This window comes from Barbus barbus, assembly GCF_936440315.1.
Source record: "Barbus barbus genome assembly, chromosome: 43".
Classification (NCBI taxonomy): domain Eukaryota; kingdom Metazoa; phylum Chordata; class Actinopteri; order Cypriniformes; family Cyprinidae; genus Barbus; species Barbus barbus.
The window spans coordinates 8651246-8676002 of NC_136721.1; the positions used below are offsets into that span (position 1 = coordinate 8651246).

The 24757-nt window shown below is 36.7% G+C and overlaps 4 protein-coding genes across 6 annotated transcripts in view; 1 reads left to right on the plus strand and 3 right to left on the minus strand.

Moving 5' to 3' along the window:
• Nucleotides 1-1550: 1550 nt before the first annotated feature.
• Nucleotides 1551-7924, plus strand: LOC306862213 (SLC35A4 upstream microprotein-like). The gene is made up of 3 exons (XM_079404947.1): nucleotides 1551-1593; nucleotides 1997-2095; nucleotides 6004-7924. The coding sequence occupies exons 1-3, from the start codon at nucleotides 1582-1584 to the stop codon at nucleotides 6193-6195; spliced, it is 303 nt and encodes a 100-aa protein (XP_079261073.1). The 5' UTR covers nucleotides 1551-1581; the 3' UTR covers nucleotides 6196-7924.
• Nucleotides 7925-8081: 157 nt separating this feature from the next.
• Nucleotides 8082-10591, minus strand: LOC306862212 (uncharacterized protein). The gene is made up of 6 exons (XM_079404946.1): nucleotides 10358-10591; nucleotides 9705-9865; nucleotides 9499-9578; nucleotides 9313-9340; nucleotides 9019-9222; nucleotides 8082-8509 (listed from the first exon to the last, which is right to left on the minus strand). Exons 1-6 carry the CDS (start codon nucleotides 10435-10437, stop codon nucleotides 8463-8465), a joined length of 600 nt encoding a protein of 199 aa, XP_079261072.1. The 5' UTR covers nucleotides 10438-10591; the 3' UTR covers nucleotides 8082-8462.
• Nucleotides 10592-11678: 1087 nt separating this feature from the next.
• LOC306862214 (small ribosomal subunit protein uS11) lies at nucleotides 11679-16649 on the minus strand. Its single transcript, XM_079404948.1, has 5 exons — nucleotides 16566-16649; nucleotides 15747-15897; nucleotides 12090-12251; nucleotides 11891-11967; nucleotides 11679-11783 (listed from the first exon to the last, which is right to left on the minus strand). Exons 2-5 carry the CDS (start codon nucleotides 15893-15895, stop codon nucleotides 11716-11718), a joined length of 456 nt encoding a protein of 151 aa, XP_079261074.1. The 5' UTR covers nucleotides 15896-15897; nucleotides 16566-16649; the 3' UTR covers nucleotides 11679-11715.
• Nucleotides 16650-21170: 4521 nt separating this feature from the next.
• The window catches only part of LOC306861943 (bifunctional heparan sulfate N-deacetylase/N-sulfotransferase 1-like), an 83494-nt gene continuing 79907 nt past the window's right edge, over nucleotides 21171-24757 (minus strand). For all 3 annotated transcript variants that reach the window (XM_079404451.1, XM_079404450.1, XM_079404452.1), the window contains one exon: nucleotides 21171-23877. In XM_079404451.1, the coding sequence (XP_079260577.1) occupies nucleotides 23758-23877 (120 nt within the window). In that variant the 3' untranslated portion in view covers nucleotides 21171-23757. The remainder of the gene's footprint in view (nucleotides 23878-24757) is intronic.

The following is a 24757-nucleotide window of genomic DNA, read 5'->3' on the forward strand; positions in this document are numbered from 1 at the left end:
AATATAAATACAAAAATAACTAGTGCTGTCAAAAGATTAATCGTGATTAATCGCATCCAAAATGAAAGTTTTAGTTTACATAATACACACTATATTGCCAAAAGTATTGGGTCACCCCCTTCTAATGAACACTCTACGAACAGTCTAATGGCTAAAATTGCCCACAATCCATTGCGCTTTGGCGAAGGATTCGGTCCAGAACTACAAACACGAATAAACTGCGTTAGAAAAACTACAAACGTGGCGGATTTGCGCGATCGACGTTAGGTAGAGAGGTTTACAAAAAGGAGTTTGAGTTACTAATAATCAACATTTAACCTGGTAAAAAAAAATTTTTTATTTATTATTATCCGTGTTATTTTTCACCTGCAACAGCAATGTGAACTTTTATAAACATCCATTTGGTCGTTAACTTTTAAATGCATCATTATGCAGAAAATATGAGCGCAGAGTTCTCGCCATGAAAGACCCGCGACTGGCAGATAACGAGCTACTTTTTTCTCTCCAATACGGTATGAAATGAAATGCGGAGGATGTTAACAGTGATAAGATGATTTACAGGCCAGTGACAGGGCGCATGTAACAGATGCGACAGAGCGGTCCGTTAAAGACGCAGTTGTGTGAAGTGATAGTATGTCCTACACACTCAAAAGTGTGTACTTTTTCTTCACCAAAAGAGTGCACACTTTAAGGGCGTAGTATAAGTAGGCACACTGGGTCGCAGCATATGTCCCTCATCTATCACACCTGATTCAACTCATTAGTGGAGACTGCAGGACCTGAAGTGGGTCAGATATAGGGAGACGTACAGAATGAGCAGGGCTGGGCTGGGTGTAGGCTACTTCGTGGAGAAGTTTGAAATCCATTACTATAACCAGTGGTTTTCAAACCTGTCCTCGAGGACCCCTAGCCCTGCACATTGTGTATGTCTCCCTAATCAGACAACTAATTTAATTATTGCAGTCTCCACTAATGAGTGGAATCAGGTGTGACATGAGGGAGACATACAAAATATGCAGGGCTGGGGGGTACTGTTTCACAAAACAAGTTTACCAAATAAGCCAGGTTTATTTCAGTTAGTCTGATTTATTTTGAACCAAATCAACTGGCAATAAATCAGACTGAAATAAACCTGGCTTATTTGGTAAACTTGTTTTATGAAACAGGCCCCAGGACAGGTTTGAAAACCACTGCCCTATACTATTTACGTAACAAGTAATTTTTTTTTTTTTTAAGGATGCTAAAGTTTACCGATTTAATTTTCACAAGGGTTCCTATATCGTTAATAAGCGACCAGACATTAATGAGGGCCAAACATTTTAGAAGAATTAAGTGTGGAAGTTTGTTTTAGCGCAAAACAAATGATCTTTTAGTGCCCTTTTATGATGAAACGTAGAGACTTTGTATTTTGTAAATCACACTAAAATAAAACAAATTATATTCCTATTTATTTAACTGATTATTTGAAATCGTCGAGCATGAGACAGACCCGTGTAATCAAACCTGGAGCGCGATCTAGAGCAGGCATGTGTTTCAGGTTGCTCAATCGAGCTCAGCATCTCTGATCCCACACAAGCAGACATGGCGGACAAGGTTGGTGTGCTACCGAACTTACCTAGACGTTTCAGAAGTCACTCTCTGTTCTGTCATTTTGATACTGTTCTCGATTACTGTTTGGCTATTTTGTATGCCATTTTTGGGCAGCGAGATCACGGAAACAAAACTAAATCTAATGTTTCGTACTGTTTTAGATGGTCGCATTGTAGCAAGTTCAACAGACATCAGTCAGTTACGTTTATTTCCTCGACCAGATAACTTATCTGTCTGTAATGTTAAAGACCTGTACTTTATCGTGTCCTTTAACAATAGTTTACTGATACATCTTTGATAGATGCCATTTCTGCTGGCACACCCGCGGTGACTCATACTGCTGACAGGCCATCAGCCACAACTATGATGCGGTTTGTTCGTTTCTCAGTATTTGTTTCTTGATCAGGATCCATTCCGGCAGCTGAAAGACCTGTCTCTGCTTAAAGACCAGCTCGATAACATCCAGCGTCGGGTGGAAGATGAAGTCGGAGTTGGGATTGCACAGGTAACCTAGGGCTTTATATTTTTGGCAAACTCAGCAATGGACCCTTTTTTGACGTAACGTTACTGCGATGACGCATTTCCGCAACAACTAAGGTCATAAGTGTTTATGTTCATTAAAGCAGAGCGAGAGAAAAGAAAACACTGCTGTGAGAGTGCAACAAATGCCCATCTAGTTTTTTCAGCAGCCCGAAAGTAGAAGTATTTGATCTTTTCCTTCCTGTAGATCATGATCCGAGTTGTTTATGCTCACTAGGCAGCTCGTGCATGCTGAATGTAAACAACGCTCTTTACTTTGATTATGTTCTGGGGTAACGTTACTCTCCAAAATGGCGAAAGTTGTTTTCTTTGCACACAAAAAGTATTCTCGTAGCTTTGAACCCCTGATGCAACGTGGACTATTTTACCGATGTCCTTGCTACGTTTCTGCGCGTTGATTGCAGAGAGCTCTCAGATTCCATCAAAAATATCTTAATTTGTGTTAAGATGATGAACGAAGGTCTTAGGGGTTTGGAACTACATGAGGGTGAGTAATTAACACATTTAAAGATGTTTAATTCATGTTTTAAAACGTAGATTAATAAAACTCTTTTCTCTCTATTCACTTGGACGGGCATTGCTGGGAACGCCCACAAAAACGTCATATCCGTTTAGGCCTTGGGGGAAAACAAACCATTCCAATTAACGCGTGGAGACCTTGTTAGGCCATTGATTCTTATTTTTTGTTAGGATTTCGATTGATTTTTGCTTGGTGCAATGCCGAAAAGTTGCTGTGTGGCGTTCTGTACCTCTAATAAGTAAGTAGATAAGTAAATAAGATTTATATAGGCTACTGCCGAATAAACAGACGGAGGTAGCACACAACATCAGAACAGTTACGGATATGCAACATATCAAGCTTAATATTCATATTTATATGCACTCCAGATAGGCTGGACTACTTCCCCTTCAATGACCTGTCATTAGTCCCGTCCCCCACACTGCAGCCCAGTTCTGATGGGGCTTACCCTCCTTCACATCAAATAAATGTCACTCCCTGATATTTTGTGAGGTAAATGTCATAATCTATTAAAACGTATTTCATATTATTATACGCAATCCATTACGAAAGTTAACAATGGTATTACTATAGTAAAAGTAGGTTATAGTAGGCTAACCGTGTTTTTTGGACGTTTTTATTACCAGTTGTAGCCTATAACCACAGTTTTATTACAAATACCATGGTTAAACTAGTGTAGCCATGTTTTTTTTTTTTTTTTTTTTTGGTTGTAACCACGGTTAATTTTCGTAAGGGATATTTTCATGTTATTTTATATCTTTTTATTTTACGACGTGTATTTGTAAAAATTAGGCTATACGTTGAGCGCACCACATAATGTTCTGCATTTCAAGGCACTTCAATAGACCTTTGTTACCCATGTTTTGTCAATGTTAAAATTATTTTTAATATATCAATAAAAAAGTATGAAAGGCTTTTACTCTAGTCTTTAACACTTTATTAAAATTAAGCGAAACAAAACGACAAATGTTTACTTTTTGTAAGCGGTCTCTTTCCTGGAGACTCAATCAGGTAACAAAAAGTGTCGGGAAATGACACCTCTGGCCATTCCGTTGGGTCGTTTGTCCGGTCACAGATACGTACGGACAGTCCGACCTAATACGGCTCGGCTTTTCAACGTATCTTGCTCTGTCGAGTAGCAGAAATGATTTTATGTAGACCATTCTGGGTCAACACCATGCTTTTCCAATGAGGGGGAAAGGACCGTTCTCCCCCACGCCGACTCCGCCCACACAGCTATAACGCGACACCGGCCAAGTCTATTTGCCAATTGCTTTTCTTTATCCATTTGTCAATCGAGTTAAAAAATGCCATTGGACAGTACACACGTGGGAAGCAACCAATCAACTTTCGCCTCGATTTGAAGAACCAACCCCTCTCTTGCTTGTAAATGTAGCACTTCATTGGAAAGTGAGAAAAGCTATACGTCATTACAGCGGGAGTAAGAAGACGGATTCAAGCAAGGCAAAATGTCAGGGGAATCTAAACGTGTTTGGAGAGGGATTGTGGATGATTTGTTAGTTGTAGCTGATTTCTGCGATAGAAAGTCTCCTCTCAGTCATCAGGGGCTGGCACAAAATGCGGCATTGGCATCTCCAGCAGCACAGACTTTCTTCGCTGGCCAATTACATAATTCAATATAATACTTTTTTATTTTAAAAACTAAATTTCAACAAAATAACATTCTATACCATAGGACTGTCATTTGCATTATTTGTGTAAACCATGCTTTGTACTTAACTCGCTTTCTGAAGAAAATATAAATCATCCTCTTCACATGAGCAAATGCTTGGCCCGAGTTCAAGCTGGAGGGCACAGATTGTAAACTACCACTGACTATTTAAATGAATTATTTTTATCATGTGTAAAATGACTGATTAAAGGGGTCCTTTATGCTCTTTTACAAAGTCTTGATTTTGTTTTGGGGGTGTACTAGAACATGCTCTCATGCTTGGTGGTTCAAAAATCAATAATTTTTCACATCATTTACATTATTACAATACCTCTCTCACCAGCCTGACACAAACGACTCGATTAGTTACGGGTTTGATGAAGGCCCGCCTTCCGAAAAATGAAATGTGTTGTGATTGGTTAGCTGTTCCAGTGCGTTGTGATTGGCGAACAGCTTAGTACTGCCCCGCCCCTTACCAGAATGGCAAGTTCGTCAATATTGCATTTGCACGCATGGATATAGCAAGACATATTAAAGTGGTAAGTTTGTTGTTGTTTTTTGGCTAAATCACGTTTTAGATGGGATGTCAACAACAGCTTAAAATAACTGCATTGCCTATGTACAGATAAGTGCAACAGTGATATGTATTGTTTATTGTTCTTTAATTATAACATATTACATGAATTGCACTGAAACTGTTATACAGTTGAATTTATTTATATAGATGAAAACACCCGCACTTGGTTTTGATTTTGAAACGTGCAGAGCTCAACCAAGCCTTCTCCCCACCCGCCAACCACAGTCCAATTTCCGTAGGCGGGATTTACAATTTATGATGTCATAAATTGAGGAAAACAACTTTGTAGTCCAAACGAGCCATTCATTGTAGTTCTTGAAAATATTTCTCCCTTTGGAGTGGACTTTGAGATTTTTAACTTTGTAGATCGTTTTATGCCCAAACATACACACTACACACTAAGATTCAAAAAGTGAAAAAGCATAATAGGACCCCTTTAACAGGGCGGATAAAAGTGAATAAAATGCCAACCCACCGAACGAATATTGGAACAATCTAATATTGTGGTCCAGCCCTAATCCTGAATCACTACAGTACACCTGTAATATAATGTTTATATTCTGACTTTTTTAGACTGGTTCAGGTAGGCACCGCTGTGGAGTAGCCCAGTACATGACTGATTTGTCATAGACATAAACAGAGGGAAGTAGCTCCGCCTACAATGTTCTTCCACAAGATGCATGCAGTTCTATTTATTAACTGCGAGAGCGTCAAAAGTGGACATAATCTGGGCAGATGGTTTTAACACAAGCATATAGAATTGATTACCAACCTTGTAGCTCACAGTAGGTTTGTTTTAAAGGTTTATGAGATCTCCTTAAAAAAAAAAAGTGTTCTGTTGTGGAGAAAGTGAATGAGATTTTTGCACTGTATTGAGACTGTTGCACTCTATTCAGCAGCTGTACTTTCTGCTTTTTTCATTCATTGCAATTTCATTCATTGCAATTTCTTGAAAATTCAATATTCAAAATTTGTGTTCCACATCTGTAAATGTGAATAGGGTCCATCTGATCATTTTGCTTTATGGAGTTCTGTGTTCAAGTTTCTCTCTCTCACACACTTTTGTTTTTTGTTTTGTTTCTTTCCCCCTCTTCCTCAATTTAGGGTGGAAGTGTGCTCAGTTCTCCCTTCCTCAAGGGCTTTTTGGCTGGGTATGTGGTGGCAAAGCTCCGCTCCTCTGCAGTCCTGGGAGTTCTTGTAGGAACCTGCACCGGCATCTATGCTGCTCAGAGCTATCAAGTGCCTAACGTTGAGCAGACCATAAAAAACTACTTTAGCTTATTTAAGAAGAGATAGAGGGAGTCAATATAACAATCTCAGAAATGGTGCCTCATCCAGAAACCTCAACATGTACCTCAACTGAGGTGCCACTCATCAGACCACATAGGATAACTGGATTTATTTAGATGATACTTTGGTGTCCAAAATAATTAAGTTTCTCAGATTAGCAGTTTTAGGTTATTTTTCTATTTAAAATGGGTTAGGTCTGTGCAAACAGCTTTTTTTGAAAGACTATATACACTTGAATTCCTTAAGATGGTAAAATGGCCAAAGCTTTGCTATCAGTTCTTAATATGCTCAAAATGTTAATGTTCTGTCTGTTACATAAACAGTTTTTCCAGTGCCTTTTTGAAAATAGAGGTTTGCACTAAACGGGTGAACAATCAGCCACAGCACACTCTGTAAATAATGTCGAGCATTGAACAATTCCTGTACCTGCCAAATGTCAGAGATTGCTGGACTTGAATAGCTGAAGCCTTTAATGTAGTTGTTGGATAAATAAATGTTGCACTTTACCACACTCAACCACTTCTGCTTTAAATAAATATAATGGAAGTCAGCCTTTGGAAGTGAAATAGAAAAGAGGAAGTAGTCCAGCTTGAGGATATGAAAACTGATTTTCATGCAGTTGGTATTCATACGGAGTACTGAATTCAGTGATGTGGTTTTAAAGTGAAATCAATACAGTGCATACTTTTTCTACGTAAAGAATTATTTCAAAAGAATAGTTTTGAATAATAGGAATTATGTCCTTTGCTTTATGCGAGTAAAGTTTTTCTTTGGCATGTCTTCTAATATCATTGCCATCATGTGATATATATATATATAATTATTTTACATTCATTGCATGTGTTTTTCCAAGAATTTTTGAAAATGTATTTTAATGAATAAAACCTTAAATTGGGTCTAGAAAATGTATGGTTAATTTTTAATAGGAAAAATATAAGAGCTAAAGACAAATCCTTAAACATGTTTTTGAATTTCAGACCATGATATTCAATCCAATATCCTTAAAGTAGGACTTATTGGCTTGACTTTTACAGTATTGCCCAAGCACTGGCCAATACTTGAGCAAAGAATAAAATAATGATTATATAACAAAATAAAAATGCATGTTTTAGAAATAAGAAGATTACTAAGACTATAAAATAGAATATTTCAGACTTTAGTTTGTCTGCTGGCTGACTCACTTTGTAGCAGGCTGTTACATATTTTGCTGCTGCTTTTGTGATCAAGCTAGAGTGTTTTTCCACTATATGCCTTACATTTCTGGATTTTGTAAAGCCATAAAATTAGCTGCAATTTGTTGAAATTTTGGGAAGCAGGCAGATGGAATGTTCTAATGTAGTGACCAGATTCTTCAAATTCTCTATGAGAGCACAAGTGAACACTGTATCTGTTCTGGCATAGATTAAATATTTTATTCATCTTATAGAGAACAACTGAAGAAGTTACTTTGCATGTTTGGGAAAGTTAGTTGGCCTCGTATGTCAGCTGGGTGCATTTTGAAGGCCTCAAGGCCAGGCTATCTGACTGTGTAGGCCTTATGAGTTATGTGACTGCGCTTATGAATACAGGAGGAAGTGTGTAAAAGTTTTTCATTAAAATCCTAAAATGTATATGCCTCTGCAACCTTGGGTACTGAAAAGTGGTAGATAAGAGAAGTTATCTTTTGAGAAACAGACTAGCATGTGGTTTTCTACAATGAAAGCAAAAATAATAAACAATTGTGGAAAGTACAGTGAATGACATATCAAAGAATGGTCTGTACACTCATCGGAAGTGACCGATAACAAAATAGTACAAAGACGGTAGTCTGGACAGAGACAGATTCAGGTGTGCTGCAGGCATCTCGGCTTTAAAGTTACAGGAATTTGTCTAAATCAGACACAGTACACAAGTAGTTGGCAATTAATTTTATTGTCCATCTTTGTTAGCTGTCCATCATCCAATTTCAGCTATCCTTCTATACATTACATCTCTCTTGATCCATTTTACACTCACAAAAAAACATTAAAGGTTAGTCTAAAAAAAAGCAATAGTACAATTCCATCAAGTGAAAGTTTTTCATAAAAGGTCAACACTGCTGAATCTACTATATAGTCTGTTATAATTACCACAAATCAATTAACTTTATTTTAGATTTCCACTATTGTGACAGCACAATATCTTAACTGGCTGAATGAAGCTGTTTACCTCAAACCAAGCATAAATGTGAAAGTAGAACTGTTAAAGACACCAGAAAATGATATTTATGTGAACTGCTCCTTCACTGCTCCTGTTCAATGGCCATCTTTTCCCAAAATAGGCTCTTCCACCACTACATCAGCTATATAAGAACATAATAAAAACAGTCATATGGTAGCATGTTAACATTACTTTAACTGAAAATAATTACAATTGTTGAATATTTAAGTTCTTTAAAGCAACTGTATGCATTTTTGTGTAATTTGTGAATTTGGAGACCCCCAAAGGTATGTGAGTGGAACGTTACTGTTGTAAATGCTGCTGTAAAGAAACCTGGCCTTTTTCCCCCCAGAATTCTGTACCTGCGCTCAAAACTTAAATACTCCCAGAACAGAAGTGTGGGAAAGAAACAGCAGCCATTTGCTTTATTAGAAGTCAGTGTACCATAAGAATGCTTTTGAAACTGATATTTAAAAAAAACTTACATACAGTTGCTTTAAATTATTTGATACACATAAAAGGAAAGCTGTATTTATTTCTGAATATGTAGCATATTTGCTGCTCTTGATCTTAATATAATTATTGTGAGTTGGTCATGTACATCACAGAATAATTCAGCGTCCAGAAATAAGACAAATATTCAGTTCATACCGGAATCGAAGCCCAGACACTTAGCAGTGCCATTGGTCAGGGAATCAGGCATCTCAACACCGTTCTTGTCCACACACCAGCAAAAGTCAGTTTTGTCCCAGCACTGCTGAGCCAGATAGTCTCCGTTCTCATCACACCTGGGGCGGAAAGATGGCAGGAGGCTCTTGATCTCTCCAGAAGTCTCCTTCTGGCACTGGGTGAGCTCTGTGTTACAGAAAATACATATATGTGTGTGAGCAAAAGAGAAATAAGAGCTGAGAAATAATTTGATTCAAAACAGCAAGATCTTGATACCTGGTTTGGGATTTGTGGAAGAGGAATCCTGAAAAATAGAGCCACGATAAAAATCATTTATCTCTTCCTGTTTTGATATTCATTATTTCTAAAGGAAAACCATTTAGTTGTCTGACTCAATCCTGACATCAAGTGGCTGCCAGCCCACATTAAAACACATTCAAGAGGAGAGGAAATGAGTTTTACCTTCTTCTCCTTGGGCTCATCATCATATGTCAGAGCGAGGGAGCTCATGGGGAGATGCATTTGCAAGGGGGCACGCATTACTGCACAAAAAAAGGGGAAGAGAGTCTGTATTATTATGCTTTCATTAGAGGACATCAGTGGTAATGGGTTAAAGGTGATTTAAAAGGTAGTATGACCAGAAGCCCATGAAATAAATATTTGCTGACCAGACTTGCGGCTGATCTCCTGCAGGCGGTCACTGCGTCTCTCCAGGGTGTTGAGCTGCTGCTTCTGGTTGTATGCCATGTAGGCGGTGAAGGCCTGACCTGCGATCAGTATGCCAGCCAGCAGAGTCACTCCTGCCACCCTCAAGGCCTGATTGTTAGATCTGTTAGGAAACATAGACCAGTGTATTCAAATGAGTGAAATGGAGGTGGCAATAACAAATTATTTTTTAAGTCATCCCTTCAAAACTGTTGCATGTCCTAAAATGGACAGAAAAGTTTGATAGAATTTTTTTTGGTAAAAACAGTAAAATATTGTAAGCTAGAAAATCAAATGGAGTGTCTGGTATTTTAATCTGTACTAAATTATTAATCAGATAAATAAATTTGATGTGTGATCAAATGGAAGCAAATACGAAGTTTGCACAAAACACATATACATCATTTTAGTTTAGTTTTTAAATGAAACACTGACAGTGATGACTAAATATATAGTGATCTATTATAAAAGTCACATATACACGTTTTTCTGCCTAATTATTGAAGAAATCACACAAAACAGCTCTTTACACTCAATCGCTTTCCGTTTACCTACACTTAACATATATAAGTGGGGAAAAAATAAAAAAGATTTAGCTATAAAACTGTTTCCTCACCTTCCTTGAGTTCCCATGTTGATTGAAGTTTGCTCACTTGGAGCTCTGATAAGTGGTGAATCGTTCCCGTCGGTGGACATTTCTGATCAATAGTCACAAAAACTTCTCAAAATTTAGTCAGTTTGCTCAAGGGGTTTTTGGAACAGCGCTCTAATATGAAAATATGAGAACTGAGAGTCCAGCACTCGGATGAAAGTGTCTGGAGCAGAGCGAGTTTATTATTTCATTGGTTATGACGACTGCATCATCAGTTGTCGGACAAAAGTGAGCTGGAATATAGTGTCTCCGCCTGCTTCACCTTAATCTTATCATTGTGCAAAGGATTCAGTGGGTCGAAATCGGTTTTGCGAGATTTGTCTTTTAAACAAGACCTTTTGTAATATACTTCTCAAATACAAATGCGCAACAAAGTGATAAACAATGACAATGACAGTTCTTACGTTTTGTTGTTAATGTAACAAAAGACCTCGAGCGGCCTGTTACCACAGTAACCTTTGCAGGAATATTGAAATACTTGCTGAAAATTTGTAATATCTAGTTTTTTTCCCCTCAGTAAAAATAACTGACAGAATGCATCACGAGTCTTTCCCTAATACTAAAAATACATATTAAAGGAACGGTTCACCCAAAAATGAAGATTCTGTTATCATTTACTCTTAAGTTTCTCCAAACCTGCATTCATTTCTTTATGTTCACAAAAATAGTTATTCTAAAAACATACTGGTACCCAGACAGTTAATGGTAGCCATTGAAAAAATGACAAGTCAAGGCTGTTTTATTAAAAATATTTTCTGAAATATCTATGTTCAACGAAAGAAGGAAACTCATGAAGATGAGTAAACAGAATTTTTTAATTTCTGGGCTAACTATCCTTATGAAGTGCAATGCTTTCACTTTCAATTATCTTACCCAACATGAAATAATATGCTCCAAAAGTGAATGACAGCTTATGAAATTCTAGTTTATAGAACCATAAATGAGACAAAGATTATATCTGTTACTTAAAATACAGTTTGTGTTATGGCATTTTTCTTTTGAACTTCTACAAATCTTGTCAATAACCAGCTAGAATTGTGACTTGTGTCTGCACAGGTTGAAATTCTTCAATGAGGAAATTAATTGTTCTGATATAATCTGAACAAGGATGTTTTCTTGGTATTCCCCTAGCATTCATTCATTTGGTTTTAAAAAACAAACGTATCAGATATATCAAACCGGTTAGAAATGTAATCCGCTTTTAAAGGCAGCCGAACAGTTGAGAATCTAAGCTTTTGGTTCTGCTATCCTAAGAAATCATTTCAATGAAGACAGGAGGCTAAAGTATTATTTGACCATTTATTCTGAAAAAATCCAATAGTTTACAGACGACGTCCACGGCGACCTCCCTTTCTGCGGGTGCTGTCTGATGGAATGGGGGTGACGTCCTCTGTAGAAGAAAATGAAAGTGAATGAGACTTCCTCATAAAAACAAGTTTGCACTGAACAGACATTAGGCATCATTCGATGGCAGTGCTAGTGCTAATGCTAACATACCGATACGGCCAATCTTCATACCGGAACGAGCCAGAGCCCTGAGGGCGGACTGTGCCCCTGGTCCAGGGGTCTTGGTTCTTAAGAGGGGGAGGGGGGGGGGAAACAAAAAAGTAAATCATGATGCAATCTCATTCGTTCTTCTCATAAACATGATATTTGAGTTCTTGTCTGTAAATGGGTTGTGCATTCAGGGCCTCACCTGTTTCCACCAGTGGCCCTCAGCTTGATGTGCAGAGCGGTGATCCCCAGCTCCTTGCATCTCTGAGCCACATCCTGAGCCGCCAACATAGCAGCATAAGGAGAGGACTCATCTCTGTCGGCCTTCACCTTCATCCCACCAGTAACACGGCAGATTGTTTCTCTGCAGATCAAGAGGAAGGAAAACTCATTCAGAAGATGATCACCATCCGGATCACCACCTGAAAATAATTTGTTCACCCAAATATGACGAGTCTTTTTTTTTTTCCTCTCTCTCCATGAAACGGAAATGAATTTAAGAAAATCTTGGGCACTATTTACAATTAAATTACTCCAAGAAATAAAACTGCCAATACGACTTGCATGCTATATAGCACTTCTTCAGAAACAAAGTTTAGTAGTTGACAATAATTTTTTTCCTTCTAAAATTAAATGTTAAAATGTGGAAATTACATGTTGTGTGTCTCATATGCAAAAGTCGTTGACATAAAACCTGATATGATGCATCTAATAGCCAGGTTCAATTAGATCAGCGGTTCTCAATTCCAGTCCTCGCGTACCCCCGCTCTGCATATTTTGTATGTTTCTCTTATCGCTTCAGACGTTTGTTCTATTTGACTGTAAGTGCCCTACGAAGTGGACATCACTGGATAGTCCGCCATGATTCCAGTTCGAAGCGAGCGCAAAGGGCATTGATGTGTGCGAGACGTGACTTTAAATTTGATTTATTTACAGAGGTATATTATGTCACTTCTCTAGTAAATTTTGTCTGTGTGCGCAAATCCGTGAATGAACGTTCCGAAGTGAAGTAAACTTCAACGGATTTCCCCTGCTCAGGGAGAAGGAAGCAATAAACCCTGTGTAGGGAGCATGTTGATCAGAACACAGTTCATAGATGGAGCTCACTTCTAACCAGGTGATGATCTGAATCAGGCGTGTTAAAGAGAGACATGCGAAATATGCAGAGCGGGGGTACGCGAGGACTGGAATTGAGAACCGCTGAATTAGATAGCCACAGAGAAGGGATAGGAATGCTTAGTGAATGTAGTGCAACAGTAGGTCCAGAAGTAAAAACCCCATTTATTTTCTCCATAGGGGGATCAAATGTTTAGCAGTGGAATTCCTGGGGATAAACTACATTACCCATGATTCTGCAAAAAAAATCCAATCAGAGAATCCTGACAAGCAAATCATGCACAATCATCTCAGAACTCACCCACACCCATGTACTATGAAGGACAATCTCTTTATTTCTTCCAAAACTAAATTTGTATATTAGGGCTGTCGCGACTAGTCGATTATTAAAATCGTCGATTATTTTGCTCGAGTCGACTAACCGGCAAAATACCGGAAGTGGTGCATTTCATGGACGAGAATCCATAAAACACATTATTAGACTATTTTCTAAGGCTGCATGATATATTAAACCCATTTAATAATTAAGCATAATTGTGAATATATGTGAATATAAATAATTATATGCGATGCAGTTCACACAGTATATGCTCTGTAATTATTTACATGCGTGTAGTTAAGTTTGTGCGTCTCACAGCGGCTCCGTTCACAGTAGCTCCACAGAAACTTATTTATGTGTGGAGCGTCTCATACTCATCTCTGCACGTTGTTGTGAGTTTGGGTTTATTATAACCTTCATCTGGGAACGCAACGCGCGCCATTTCATCAGATTTGTGAGGTAAATCATTAATAAATCTATTCTACACAAACAGGAGAATACATCACGGTTTCAAAATAAAGGCTCAAACCCTCACTCTGAGTTTACACGGTTTGATGTCCACATTCATTTAATTACAGTGTTATAGCATTTCTGTCCTAAAGAAATGGCCAAATATTAAAGATTAAGTGTACGTTTGAATTAAATGGTGTTTTATTACCACTAAATAAATAAATAAATAATAATAATAAAAAAATTACATATATATATATATATATAAAAAATTATAGGGCCCTATGAAATCCGTTTTATTTCCAAATTCAGTTTTGTTAAATTTTATTAATCTAATTAATTGAGTTTAACAGTTTTATCTTTACCAAATTCTGTTTTCCATTTTAATTGTTCTATTACATTTTATAATAAAAAGCATCTCCTTTATATATTAAAAAAAGTATTTGTCAGAAATACTGCACATTTACATTTTTCACCTAAATAAATTCTGGTAAATACTATTTCTGGTAAATACTCCTTTAAAAAGTGTTTTTTGATTATAATATTATTATTAGTAGACTAGAACACGTGGATATGTTGTCATTCTTACACTATAATACTGAACTTTGATTTCAGTGATTTGAACTATGAGATGGACACTTGCTTCTTGCACTCTATGTTGCACTTCACTTTTGTGTTAAAAAAGGATTTCATAGAAATTTAGATTTCATTTGGTTTAATAAAATATTTTAAAGTAAAATTGTTGATTTTTTTTGCGGGAAATTAGTCGTTTAGATTAATCTAAATAAAAAGTCGTTAGTGGCAGCCCTATTGTATATGCATATTATAAAAAAAGGAGCAAATTGTATCTTTTCTATACACAACTATAGAACGTTTAGAGCAGAGGTCTCAAACTCAATTCCTGGAGGGCCACAGCTCTGCACAATTGATCTCCAACTCACAACTGTTTGGAGGTTTCTTGCAATCTTGAAGACCCTGATTATTTGGATCAGGTGTTTGATTAGGGTTGGATCCGGCACATACAGAAGTGGCAGGGAACGAGGAAGCCGATCAGTTAGCTAAACAATTAATGCAAAGGAAAATATAGATATGCAAATTCTGTACAGTAAAGCTGAACTTTAGTCAATATTTAAAAAGGGGATAAATAAAAATTGCCAATTGTTTTGGGATACTGAGTTAAAAGGCAGACATCTACATTCAGTACAACCAATGGTAGGTAGAGGAAGGAATTCGAGAGGGAGAAGAAAGGAAGACTATTTTCAAGACTAAGGTTAGGACATACAGGACTTAAGTCAACATTGCACATAATAGGGAAACCTCCAACATGACTGTGTGATTGGTGTGGAGTCAGAGAAACTGTAGAACATGCACTTATTCAGTGTAATGGATATACGGAGGAGAGAAGAAAGCTAATCAATGAACTTCAAAAGAATGGTGAGCAGCAGTTAACGTTAAGAGAGATTTTGAATCCAGTAGGAGGTGATGGTTTGTTAATACAATTTCTAAAAAGAACTTAATTCATAGAATATAGATTATTAGTATTAATATTATGATGATTATCGTTATTCCTCTTCTCTGGGCTGGGAGGGACTTGGGCTGTAGATGGAGGACCTGAACATCGAAAGCTAGAGTCCTGAAAGGTCTGGGGAAAAGGGAATTCAAGTCTCTGATCCATTGCTACAGTAGATGGCGGTAATGCTCAATGTGTGATTGTGAGCCGCCAATAAAAAACGAAGAAGAAAAAGATTAGGGTTGTAGTTAAACTGTGCAGAACTGTGGCCCTCCAGGAACGGCGTTTGAGACCGCCGGTTTAGAGCAATAGGAAAAATGCAAGATGAGAAATAATTAGGACAAAATTTGAATTGAAATCTATGTAGTATCTGACACTTTACTGTGCGAATTAAAAACCTCACTTCATTTGTTTTGCTGGTTTTTGTGTGCAGAGATTTTTCTCCATGTTCTTGGGGTACCTACTTGCCAGAGAGGTCAGTGACGTGGACGAAGGTGTCGTTGAAGGATGCAAAGATGTGACAGACTCCAAACACATTCTCGCCTTCGGCAACCTGAGGTCCCAGGCTGATGACCTGCTCTTCCTTCTTTTCCTTACCCTTGCGAGGTGCCATTGCTGAAAAACAACAGTCAACACATGGGTCAACTTCATATGAAAATCATCTAGGGACTAATGATAATTTAAACCGAGGTCTAAAAATTTATTTCAACTTAGCTTTAGCTTTTTAACACACTCTTTTAAACCATTATACTGAACATAGGACAACGCATCTTCTTGTAAACATGCTGGAGTGCAACTATGCGTTTAAACTACCAAGTCATAGTGTAATAAACTCCAGACTTAATTCAGTGTGACCTGCAGACAGAAATACCGAGTCAATGATTAAAAAAAGCCCACGGTTTCATTGGCAATGGTCCTTTAGAAGCCAAGTGGGGGCTTACAAATCTACAGTCTTTAGCTCAAGTTCATTGACAAAACGTTGAGGATATTATTAACCAAGATTTGGACGAGAAACCACATTTCTCACACAAACTGTATCGCAGCGCAGCCTATCTGCTCTGAATATCGGTAACTTTAGCGGATCATGCAGCTGCGTTAGCGAGACCAATATGGAGAGCAACACCGAGCATCCGACTAAAATACTACTCATCACTATTCATAATAGAGTAATGTCACGTTCTTTTGGCGCGTGAGGTGTTATGGAGCGTTACAGAAGTGAACTTTTATATGTAACACTCTTTATAAAGGTAGGATTTGAATGGATTGAAACTATAATGCCTTACCTATGTGTATCTCTGATCGAGGCCGAAACAGGAAAGGAAGGAGAAACCGCTGCCGGGTTGAAAGTTCAACTTCCACAAGCGGAAGTGATAGTATCTATATATATATAATAAAAGTCATCTGAATCTGTATGTTCTTTTACCCTTTCCCACTTGTTTAAAGGTACAATATGTAAGATTTTCATAATAAAAGATCAAAAACTACTTGGTGTTCAATATTTTATGCAGTATTTATGTTATTCCAAAAGTTCCCAAGGATTTGTAAATCCAGAGAAATTCCAGTTTTAAATAATGACTCGTCGTAATGAATAACAATTAGGTTAACATATATATGGGCTCAACAATTCTTCTTGATGGTATAATCCTAAGTAAGTCATTTGAAACTCAAATATCCCTCTGCCTTTATATTAATTGGTGGTGATTTCAATGAGGCACCAGATTTTGTAGTCGATAGATTTCCGCCTAGAACTGTGTCTAATAGCGTTAACCCCTAATAGGAAAGTTATGTCAACGGCTGCACATAGATATTTACACCCCGATAGCCACATGTACACTTGGTTTAAATCTGATTTTGCTCAAAAATCTCGTATCGACCTGTGGCTAATATCAGATTCTTTAATTTCATATTTAACATCAGCAGAAATTTCACCCTCACCTCTAACAGATCATGCAGCAGTTGATATGAATTTTTCTGATACAAAATTTAAGCAGAGAAGAAAAGTAACCCCTGGTTATTGGAAGTTAAATTGTTCTTTTTTACTTATCTGCAAAAAAGAAATCGCGGAGAATTTCAAAACGGGAACTTTTTAAATACGAATGTAGAAAATTCTCTATAAAAGTTGGAAAAAATAGTGTCTTTTAAAAAGAAGTTAATTAGAAAGATGAGTGAGATTGGAAAGAATCCTAACCCGGGAGAGGATGACAAGGAATCTCTTTGTACTTTACAAAGCAGGATGATTTATTTTTAGAGAAAGCAAGGGGCGCCTTCATTAGATCAAGAGCAAAATGGGTTAACAGAGAAAAACGTGGAAGTAATAAGACTATCTCCTCTCTATATATTAATGATACATTATCTAATGACCCCTCTGCGATCTCTTCTCATGTTTTTAATTTTTATCAAAATCTATACACCTCTTCTTTTGATCTTAATGCTTCATGCTTGTTTTTCTGTGATTCCTAAAATGAATGACCAGAATAGAGAACTTTGCGAGGAACCCTTTAGTATAGAGGATCTGTTTAATGCAGTAAAAGAATGCCAAACAATAAATCTCCAGGACCGGATGGCTTACCATTTGAATTTCTTTTGGGATTAAGTTTCTTCTTTATGAAGCCCTTGTTGAGTGTTTAAACAATGGTGAATTGGCAGAATCAATGAAACAAGGTCTCATTTGTCTTATTCCTAAACCTAATAAGTTCCAGTCTTTTGGATAATTGGCGCCCAATCACCCTTTTGAACTCTGATTATAAAATATTGGCTTCTGTATATGCTGAAAAGATCAAACATGGCTTAACAAACATAATTTCTAACACTCAATCTGGATTTCTAAAAGGTAGACATATCTCTAACAATATTAGATTAATTATACTCCAATATTGAAGCAATAAATATTGGAGGGAATAGATTGATCATAAGTCAGTTAGCTGACGATACTTGTCTTTTTCTTAAAAATGATTCGCAAGTTTCTGCTGCTTTAAATGAATTTAATCTTTTATCGAAAGCTTCAGGTTTAGTAGTAAATTCCAACAAAAGTGAAATTTTATATGTATATGATTCAAATAAAAAATTCTGTTGATGGTATTAAAGTTAAATGTCATGTAAAATATCTACGGGTTGATATCTGCAGATCAGATTCAGACCGTCTCCATCGCAATTTTCAGCCAAGGCTAGATAATATTAAACACAAATTATGTTGCTGGCTGCAGAGAGACTTGACTATTTATGGGAGAGTCCTGCTGACTAAAGCTGAGGGCATATCACGCTTAGTTTTTTCCCTTTATGTTGATCAAAAAACTATCAAATCTATTAACTCTGCCATTCTGCTTTATTTGGAAAAATAAGACAGAATGTGTTCAAAAGAAATCTATGATTAGAAATTATAAGGAGGGTGGTCATACCGTGTTTAAAACCATTATCCAGACTTTCAAAATGAACTGGATTAAGAATGGTTTATCTAATGATGAGTTACCCTGGTTTTGGATCCCTGACCTAATCTGCAAATGTTGTGGTGGCCTTCAATTTTTATTGTCCTGTAACTTTAAGTGTAGTAAATTACCTACTAAACTCTCAAATCTTCATAAACAAGCCCTAGAATCCTGGAAGATTGCTTTTAAACATAATTTCTCCCTGCACTCTTGTATTATTTGGAACAATGAAAATATCAGAAGTTACCGTGCTGTAACACAATGATCGAAATTACAGAATCTATCATTTTCCTGTCAGATTTTCATTCTAAAGACAGCAATCTTGAACATACTGTATTATTGCTTTGTCTTCTGGGTAAATTTCACCTTCATAAAGCCAGAAGCATTCAATGTAAACCTAACTTTCGAATGTTTTCATCTGATGTAAAATCTCTTTTTACTTCTTTTAAGAATGTGTCCAAAGCTTTGAATTCAAAGGCTTCTAAAACATGTAACATTCTTGAATCTGCTGTGCTGTAAGGTATCTGTAATTATTATTTTTTATTTTTGTGACGATATATCATGCTGATTTGTGTTGCCCTTATGTCCCATGTTCATTCTCAAGTATTGTAAAGTTTTGATTTGCAATAAAAAAATAAAAAAAGACTCGTCCCTCCCTGGTTATTGTCGCCGATCAATTAAATTTTCATTCGTAAAACCGTATATAGACAGCTTTACTGATTATAAGGTTTTTTTTTTGAGTGCTTAAACTCGCGCTAGACTGAAGTCAGTCATAATGTTCTTTGCTTGCATTCTCTGTATAATTTATTCGCTGTTTGAATAACACAGGTAATAAAAAATGAATTCTTTACCTCATCCGTGAACATCTTCCTTCATCATCAAACTTCGCCTTTGTTATTGTTTTGAAAATGCGACCTCTAGTGGCGAAAACCTTTAAAACATAACCTCTGTATTAATATGTACAATGTTTTTCTATATACTTTCATTTCTTCAAGAGTGATTACTTAAGTCATTAAATCACTCTTATCCTATTTACTGCTTTTATCTTTGATTTGTCCGGTGAATATCTGTCATTTTGTACTATGACAAATTCTTAAAAACCCGCAGATAAAAACATGACTTTATTACAGCTGTAATGAATACCAATAATTTAAAAACATGCAATAAGAACAAAATATTTCAATCTATAGTATAGTATATGAGTTACTGCTATTGCATTTATACTATATACATGTATTTGTATAGTAGCCTACATTTGTGTGTAAAATTTACGTTGTTTGTTAATAATTTTCATGTGATTTTCTTAAAGGGTAATAGAAATACTGTTTGCCAGTAGCAAGACAGATTTTGTTTTTCGATTTCTTTTTTCCATATCATATATATTATGCGGTTTTTGAAACACGATCCTCAGATCAAGATTGTACCCCATATATATCTAATAACTGAAAGTTATCTTATGACATTATTCTGTATTGCCTATACGTCAATAACAAGAGACTTCATTAAAATGACAAATGTCTTTTAGGACAGTGTATGCACCTATTTGCATGTTCACCTACTAAAACAACCCACAAATACTGTGGCTATACTAAATGTTCAGCCTTCCAAATGTAAATGAACAGTCTGTGGTTAATGTAGCAGCTCATTGACCGTGTCAGAATGATGGAGTGTATGGCTCTGGCCAATATGCACTCTGCTTTGATGAGTGTGTGATGTGGATGCAAGCCATGCTCACAAATGCCCTGCCGCTGACAGATTGAGATGCAGCTGTAGTTTATGTTCGTTATAAATATCAAACCAACCAGTGACACTCCAATGTTTCATGGATCAAGGATCAGCTGTGAGGTTGCTAATCCGTATGGAATGAAAGATGCCTCTTTTAAGAATTTTCTGTGCTTGATAAATTACATCTATATAACGGTGTCCAAAGCCACAGAATTTGTGTAGAATATATAATTGTTCCATTTCAAAGAGATATTTAATTGTTGCTGTAATTATTTGATATGCACTTAAGTCTAAAATTAAATTATGTTCATGCATTGTCACTTTAAAAAGTAGTCTCCTCTTTAACAAAAGCTATTATTTAATGTAAAATAAATATATGTCTATGTGAAATAATAATAGCAATTTCATGCATCACCATAAACATTAAAAACATAACCTGAAGAGCTTCTGAAGAGCTGATCAAATGTAAAAACTGTCATTTGAATGCAATGTAAGTCGCTTTGGATAAAAGCGTCTGCTAAATGCATAAATGTAAAGCTTATGAAAAGTGATGATAATCACAATATTTATATTTAACTAGTATTATTATATAAAGAGTTTTTTTGCATTGCAATGTCTAAACCATAAATTAAAGTCAAACACATTTTTTTCATATATTAAATGTCATGTGTATACAACACAAACGTGTGTGTATTATTTACCCACTGAAATAATAAATGTGTACTTAATAAAGACAAAGAACTAAAAAGACAGTGGTTTCTTTATTTGCAAATTAATCACAAAAATATTGGCTACCAACAATAAAAAATATTAACAACGGTAGGTTTGATTGTACAGTCCAGATGATTATTTCCTTACAGTTATTTTATTCTATTCATACCCTACATTATGATACTGAAAGCACAATATTGGCAGTGTGAAAGTCATGGGGACTTAACTAGTTCATTCATATTTTATAATATCTCTCTGTTCCATTCACTCAAAATAAATGGGCTCTGTACACTGCGACACATTTTATTTAAACAATTTTGTGCTTGGTGCAAAACTTCCCATTTTACCAGGAAACACAATATTGCATTATTAGATGTCAGTTGTCGGTTTGGGAGCAGGAATACTAAATGATAATATCAATAATAATAAGGTTATGCGTCTGATTATGACGAATCCGAGAGCAGCATGTAAGGTGCATGGTTCTGTACCGCACACAATTGTAAACTACTTACATTTGAACCAAAACCAAGTAAAACTAACTGTAAAAGTTTCTGGTAATACAAAATGCTCTGTGGACCCAAAAGTCTTCCTGTGGACTGGTGCAAAACCTGTGTGGGAAGTGATATCCTTGCACACAAGATATGCATTGTACGCTTTTCCACTCCTTGGTCAACAACACAAACATTGTGCTTCTCAAGCATCACACTCTGAGGTCAATGAAGAAAATTAAGGGTTGTACAATTTTTACAAATAAAATCTGTATTATAGAAAATAAACGATCTTGAGATACTGTCAGTTGTCCATCTGCAATATTGCCAAACCCCTTCCCAAGTGTCCATCCTAAAGCAGGGAATATCAGGGGTGATTAATCATCAAATATGGTTCAATTTGCACTATTTGGTACCTTGTTTTTCCAGAACTCACTAGTGTTATTATGAAAATGCTTGACCTAAGGATGCACTTGAATCGAAACGCCAAATAACTGTAGAGGCACACAGCTGTTAGAGACTGATATATGCTGCGTGAAGTGAGTCCGATGTAATTGTGCATGGAAGTACGGAAGAAAGTGCACAAAAACCTTTCAAAGACGAATGAAAAACAGAAGGGAACAAAATTAAATCCAACTGATTTTGTTATACATAAAATGAGATTTGGGTTCGTTTCATGACTACTCATTTCAGCAGCAAGAGAAATGAAATGCATTAGCGCAGTGGTTTAATTCAGCCCCAGTGACTGGGTTAAGGGGCTTTGTGGAGCTTTCCGTGGATCGCCATGCCTGCCACTGAAAAGGCATCGTGTCTATTATATAGCATCCTTGCTTACATTCATGGGTGTAATTCATACGGTTCAGTAGCAGTCAACAGTTCCCACAGAACACAAGTCATATAAAATGGCCTTTTAAAATGGTCTCTTGGCAGAGGCAATACATTCCTGGACACATTCTGATGACAACCCTGAATGAAAAGTGATTAGATGTTGTGATATGCTAAACAAATCACATAAAAACTGAAAAAGGGTAAAACATTCATTAAAACAAGATAAAAGGGTGATAAAAGGATTATTGGCGGACAGGTTTTATGGATCACTATTAAAACTGAAATACCATTACTTAACGCTCCAGTGAGATTTGTGATATAATGCCAAAATAACACATGGGTCCAGTTCTCGACATTCATCATTCGAATTAAGATTAAAAAGATAAGACCCTTGAGGCCTGTCAAAACACATCAGCTTCTATACTTTAGTGAATTTAACCGTAATTGGCTTGATAAAGTTGCATTAAGGCAGTTACTGCACGTATAACGGGCCAAAAACATACCCAGCATTTTTACAGGTTCATATTTACAGTCACATTGATTATGGATGTAGCTTATCTGTGTTTTAGTACCACAATTTATCACGCATTATTAAGCTGTCATGTGGATTCGCAACTAATAGCCATAAATACATTGTAATGAAATTTCACCTTTAAATGTCACATTTTAAGCCCGGAGGGTGCAGCTGTAATGAATGGGCTTAATATCCTATGAAATAAAAACGGTTTAAAACAGAAGAATGAAACTACAAGGCGAATAGCCTTGTGTTGTGGAACATGAGTGTTAAAATAATATTTAACCAAGAAAACAAAGAAAGTCTGACTTTAAGGTACCACCCTGGCACTTATTAATCTGTTGCAGACTTGAGTATGTCCTACAGCTCAAAAGAAATATGTGCCCTCCTCTCCCATATTGCATGTCCATTTGTTCTGACATTATGTCTTCCTGGTACTTCAACAAACCAGACACAATTAGAATGTCTTTTGGAAGCCTCCCGTTGTGATCCCATGTTCAAGCCAAGGATTGTAGCGGGTGTACCCCAGGGCTATGTCCTGGGCACATCACTGTTCTCCAAAACGGAACAGAGCCACTAGTGCACCTAAGGGCATCTTTCTCTACCTCTCTGTCTTGTCCTCTAGAAGCTCAGTTCTCCGAACTGAATGTCCACAAAGCCGCTGGAGGAGACTTGACCAACCACTGTGGCCGGCGGCATACAGGGGTGGACAAGAGGGCGAGTCCCCTCAAGAGCAGAAGGAGGGGTGTCCGAGTCTGACCAGTGTGTCCCCACCCCCTTCTTCAGGTTACCTGCTGTGGAGCAACTCCTCCCTAAGCCAGCTAGGCAGCGGCTGGCCCATTTTGTACAGTAGCTTGGAGAGCTCAATGTTGTGCTCATGGTAATACTCTCTCAGGAAGGTCCGGGACTGTGGAGGAAGAGGATGGTGTCAGTTTTTCTGCAAATATGTAACGCACAACATGTAAAGTCATGTTCAAGCTATTGGTGGCATTATTATGGAGTTACTTAATTTCCCAATTTTTCCATTTAGATTAGACTTTTACATTTAGCAGACCCTTTTATCCAAAGTGATTTAACTATTATATGATGCTCACTTAAAATTGATTTTTAAAACACAATTTGTATTGAAAGATTATTTCAATTAAAGTGCATTTTCTATAGAGGTTGACCGATATGGCTTTTTCCTCTGGCCGATATTTACAAATCAGGGCAGCTAATGGGCGATTTTTGGGCCGATATGTTTTTGCGTTTTGTGAGAGATTGAGAGAGAGAGAGAGAGAGAGAGAGAGAGAGAGAGAGAGAGAGAGAGGTCACGTATAAGTCACATTTGATTATTTCATTCAGAAATAGGCCTAATGTCGATGCGAAATGTTCACAAACATTATAATAAACACTGTAAACATAGCTAGGCTATTTTAGTTCCCCTCACTCCACAGCAAATTCTTTCAAAACACAGTATTTAGAAAAGAACAAGAATTAAAAATATAAGAAGCTAGCTATAAACGACAAGCCAAAACAAATCTGAAACCAACGTTGGGTCTCTCATTCGACAAAATCAAATGTTTCCGTATTCGCGATGTAATTGAATGCCAAAATATTATTTATTATGTACAGGTGCATCTCAAAAAGTTATTTTTTTTCTTGTAAGTTATTTCAAAAAGTGAAACTTTCATATATTTTAGATTCATTGCCTGACCTGAACCCCATAGAAAATCTATGGGGTATTGTCAAGAGGAATATGAGAGACACCAGATCCAACAATGCAGATGACCTGAAGGCCGCTATCA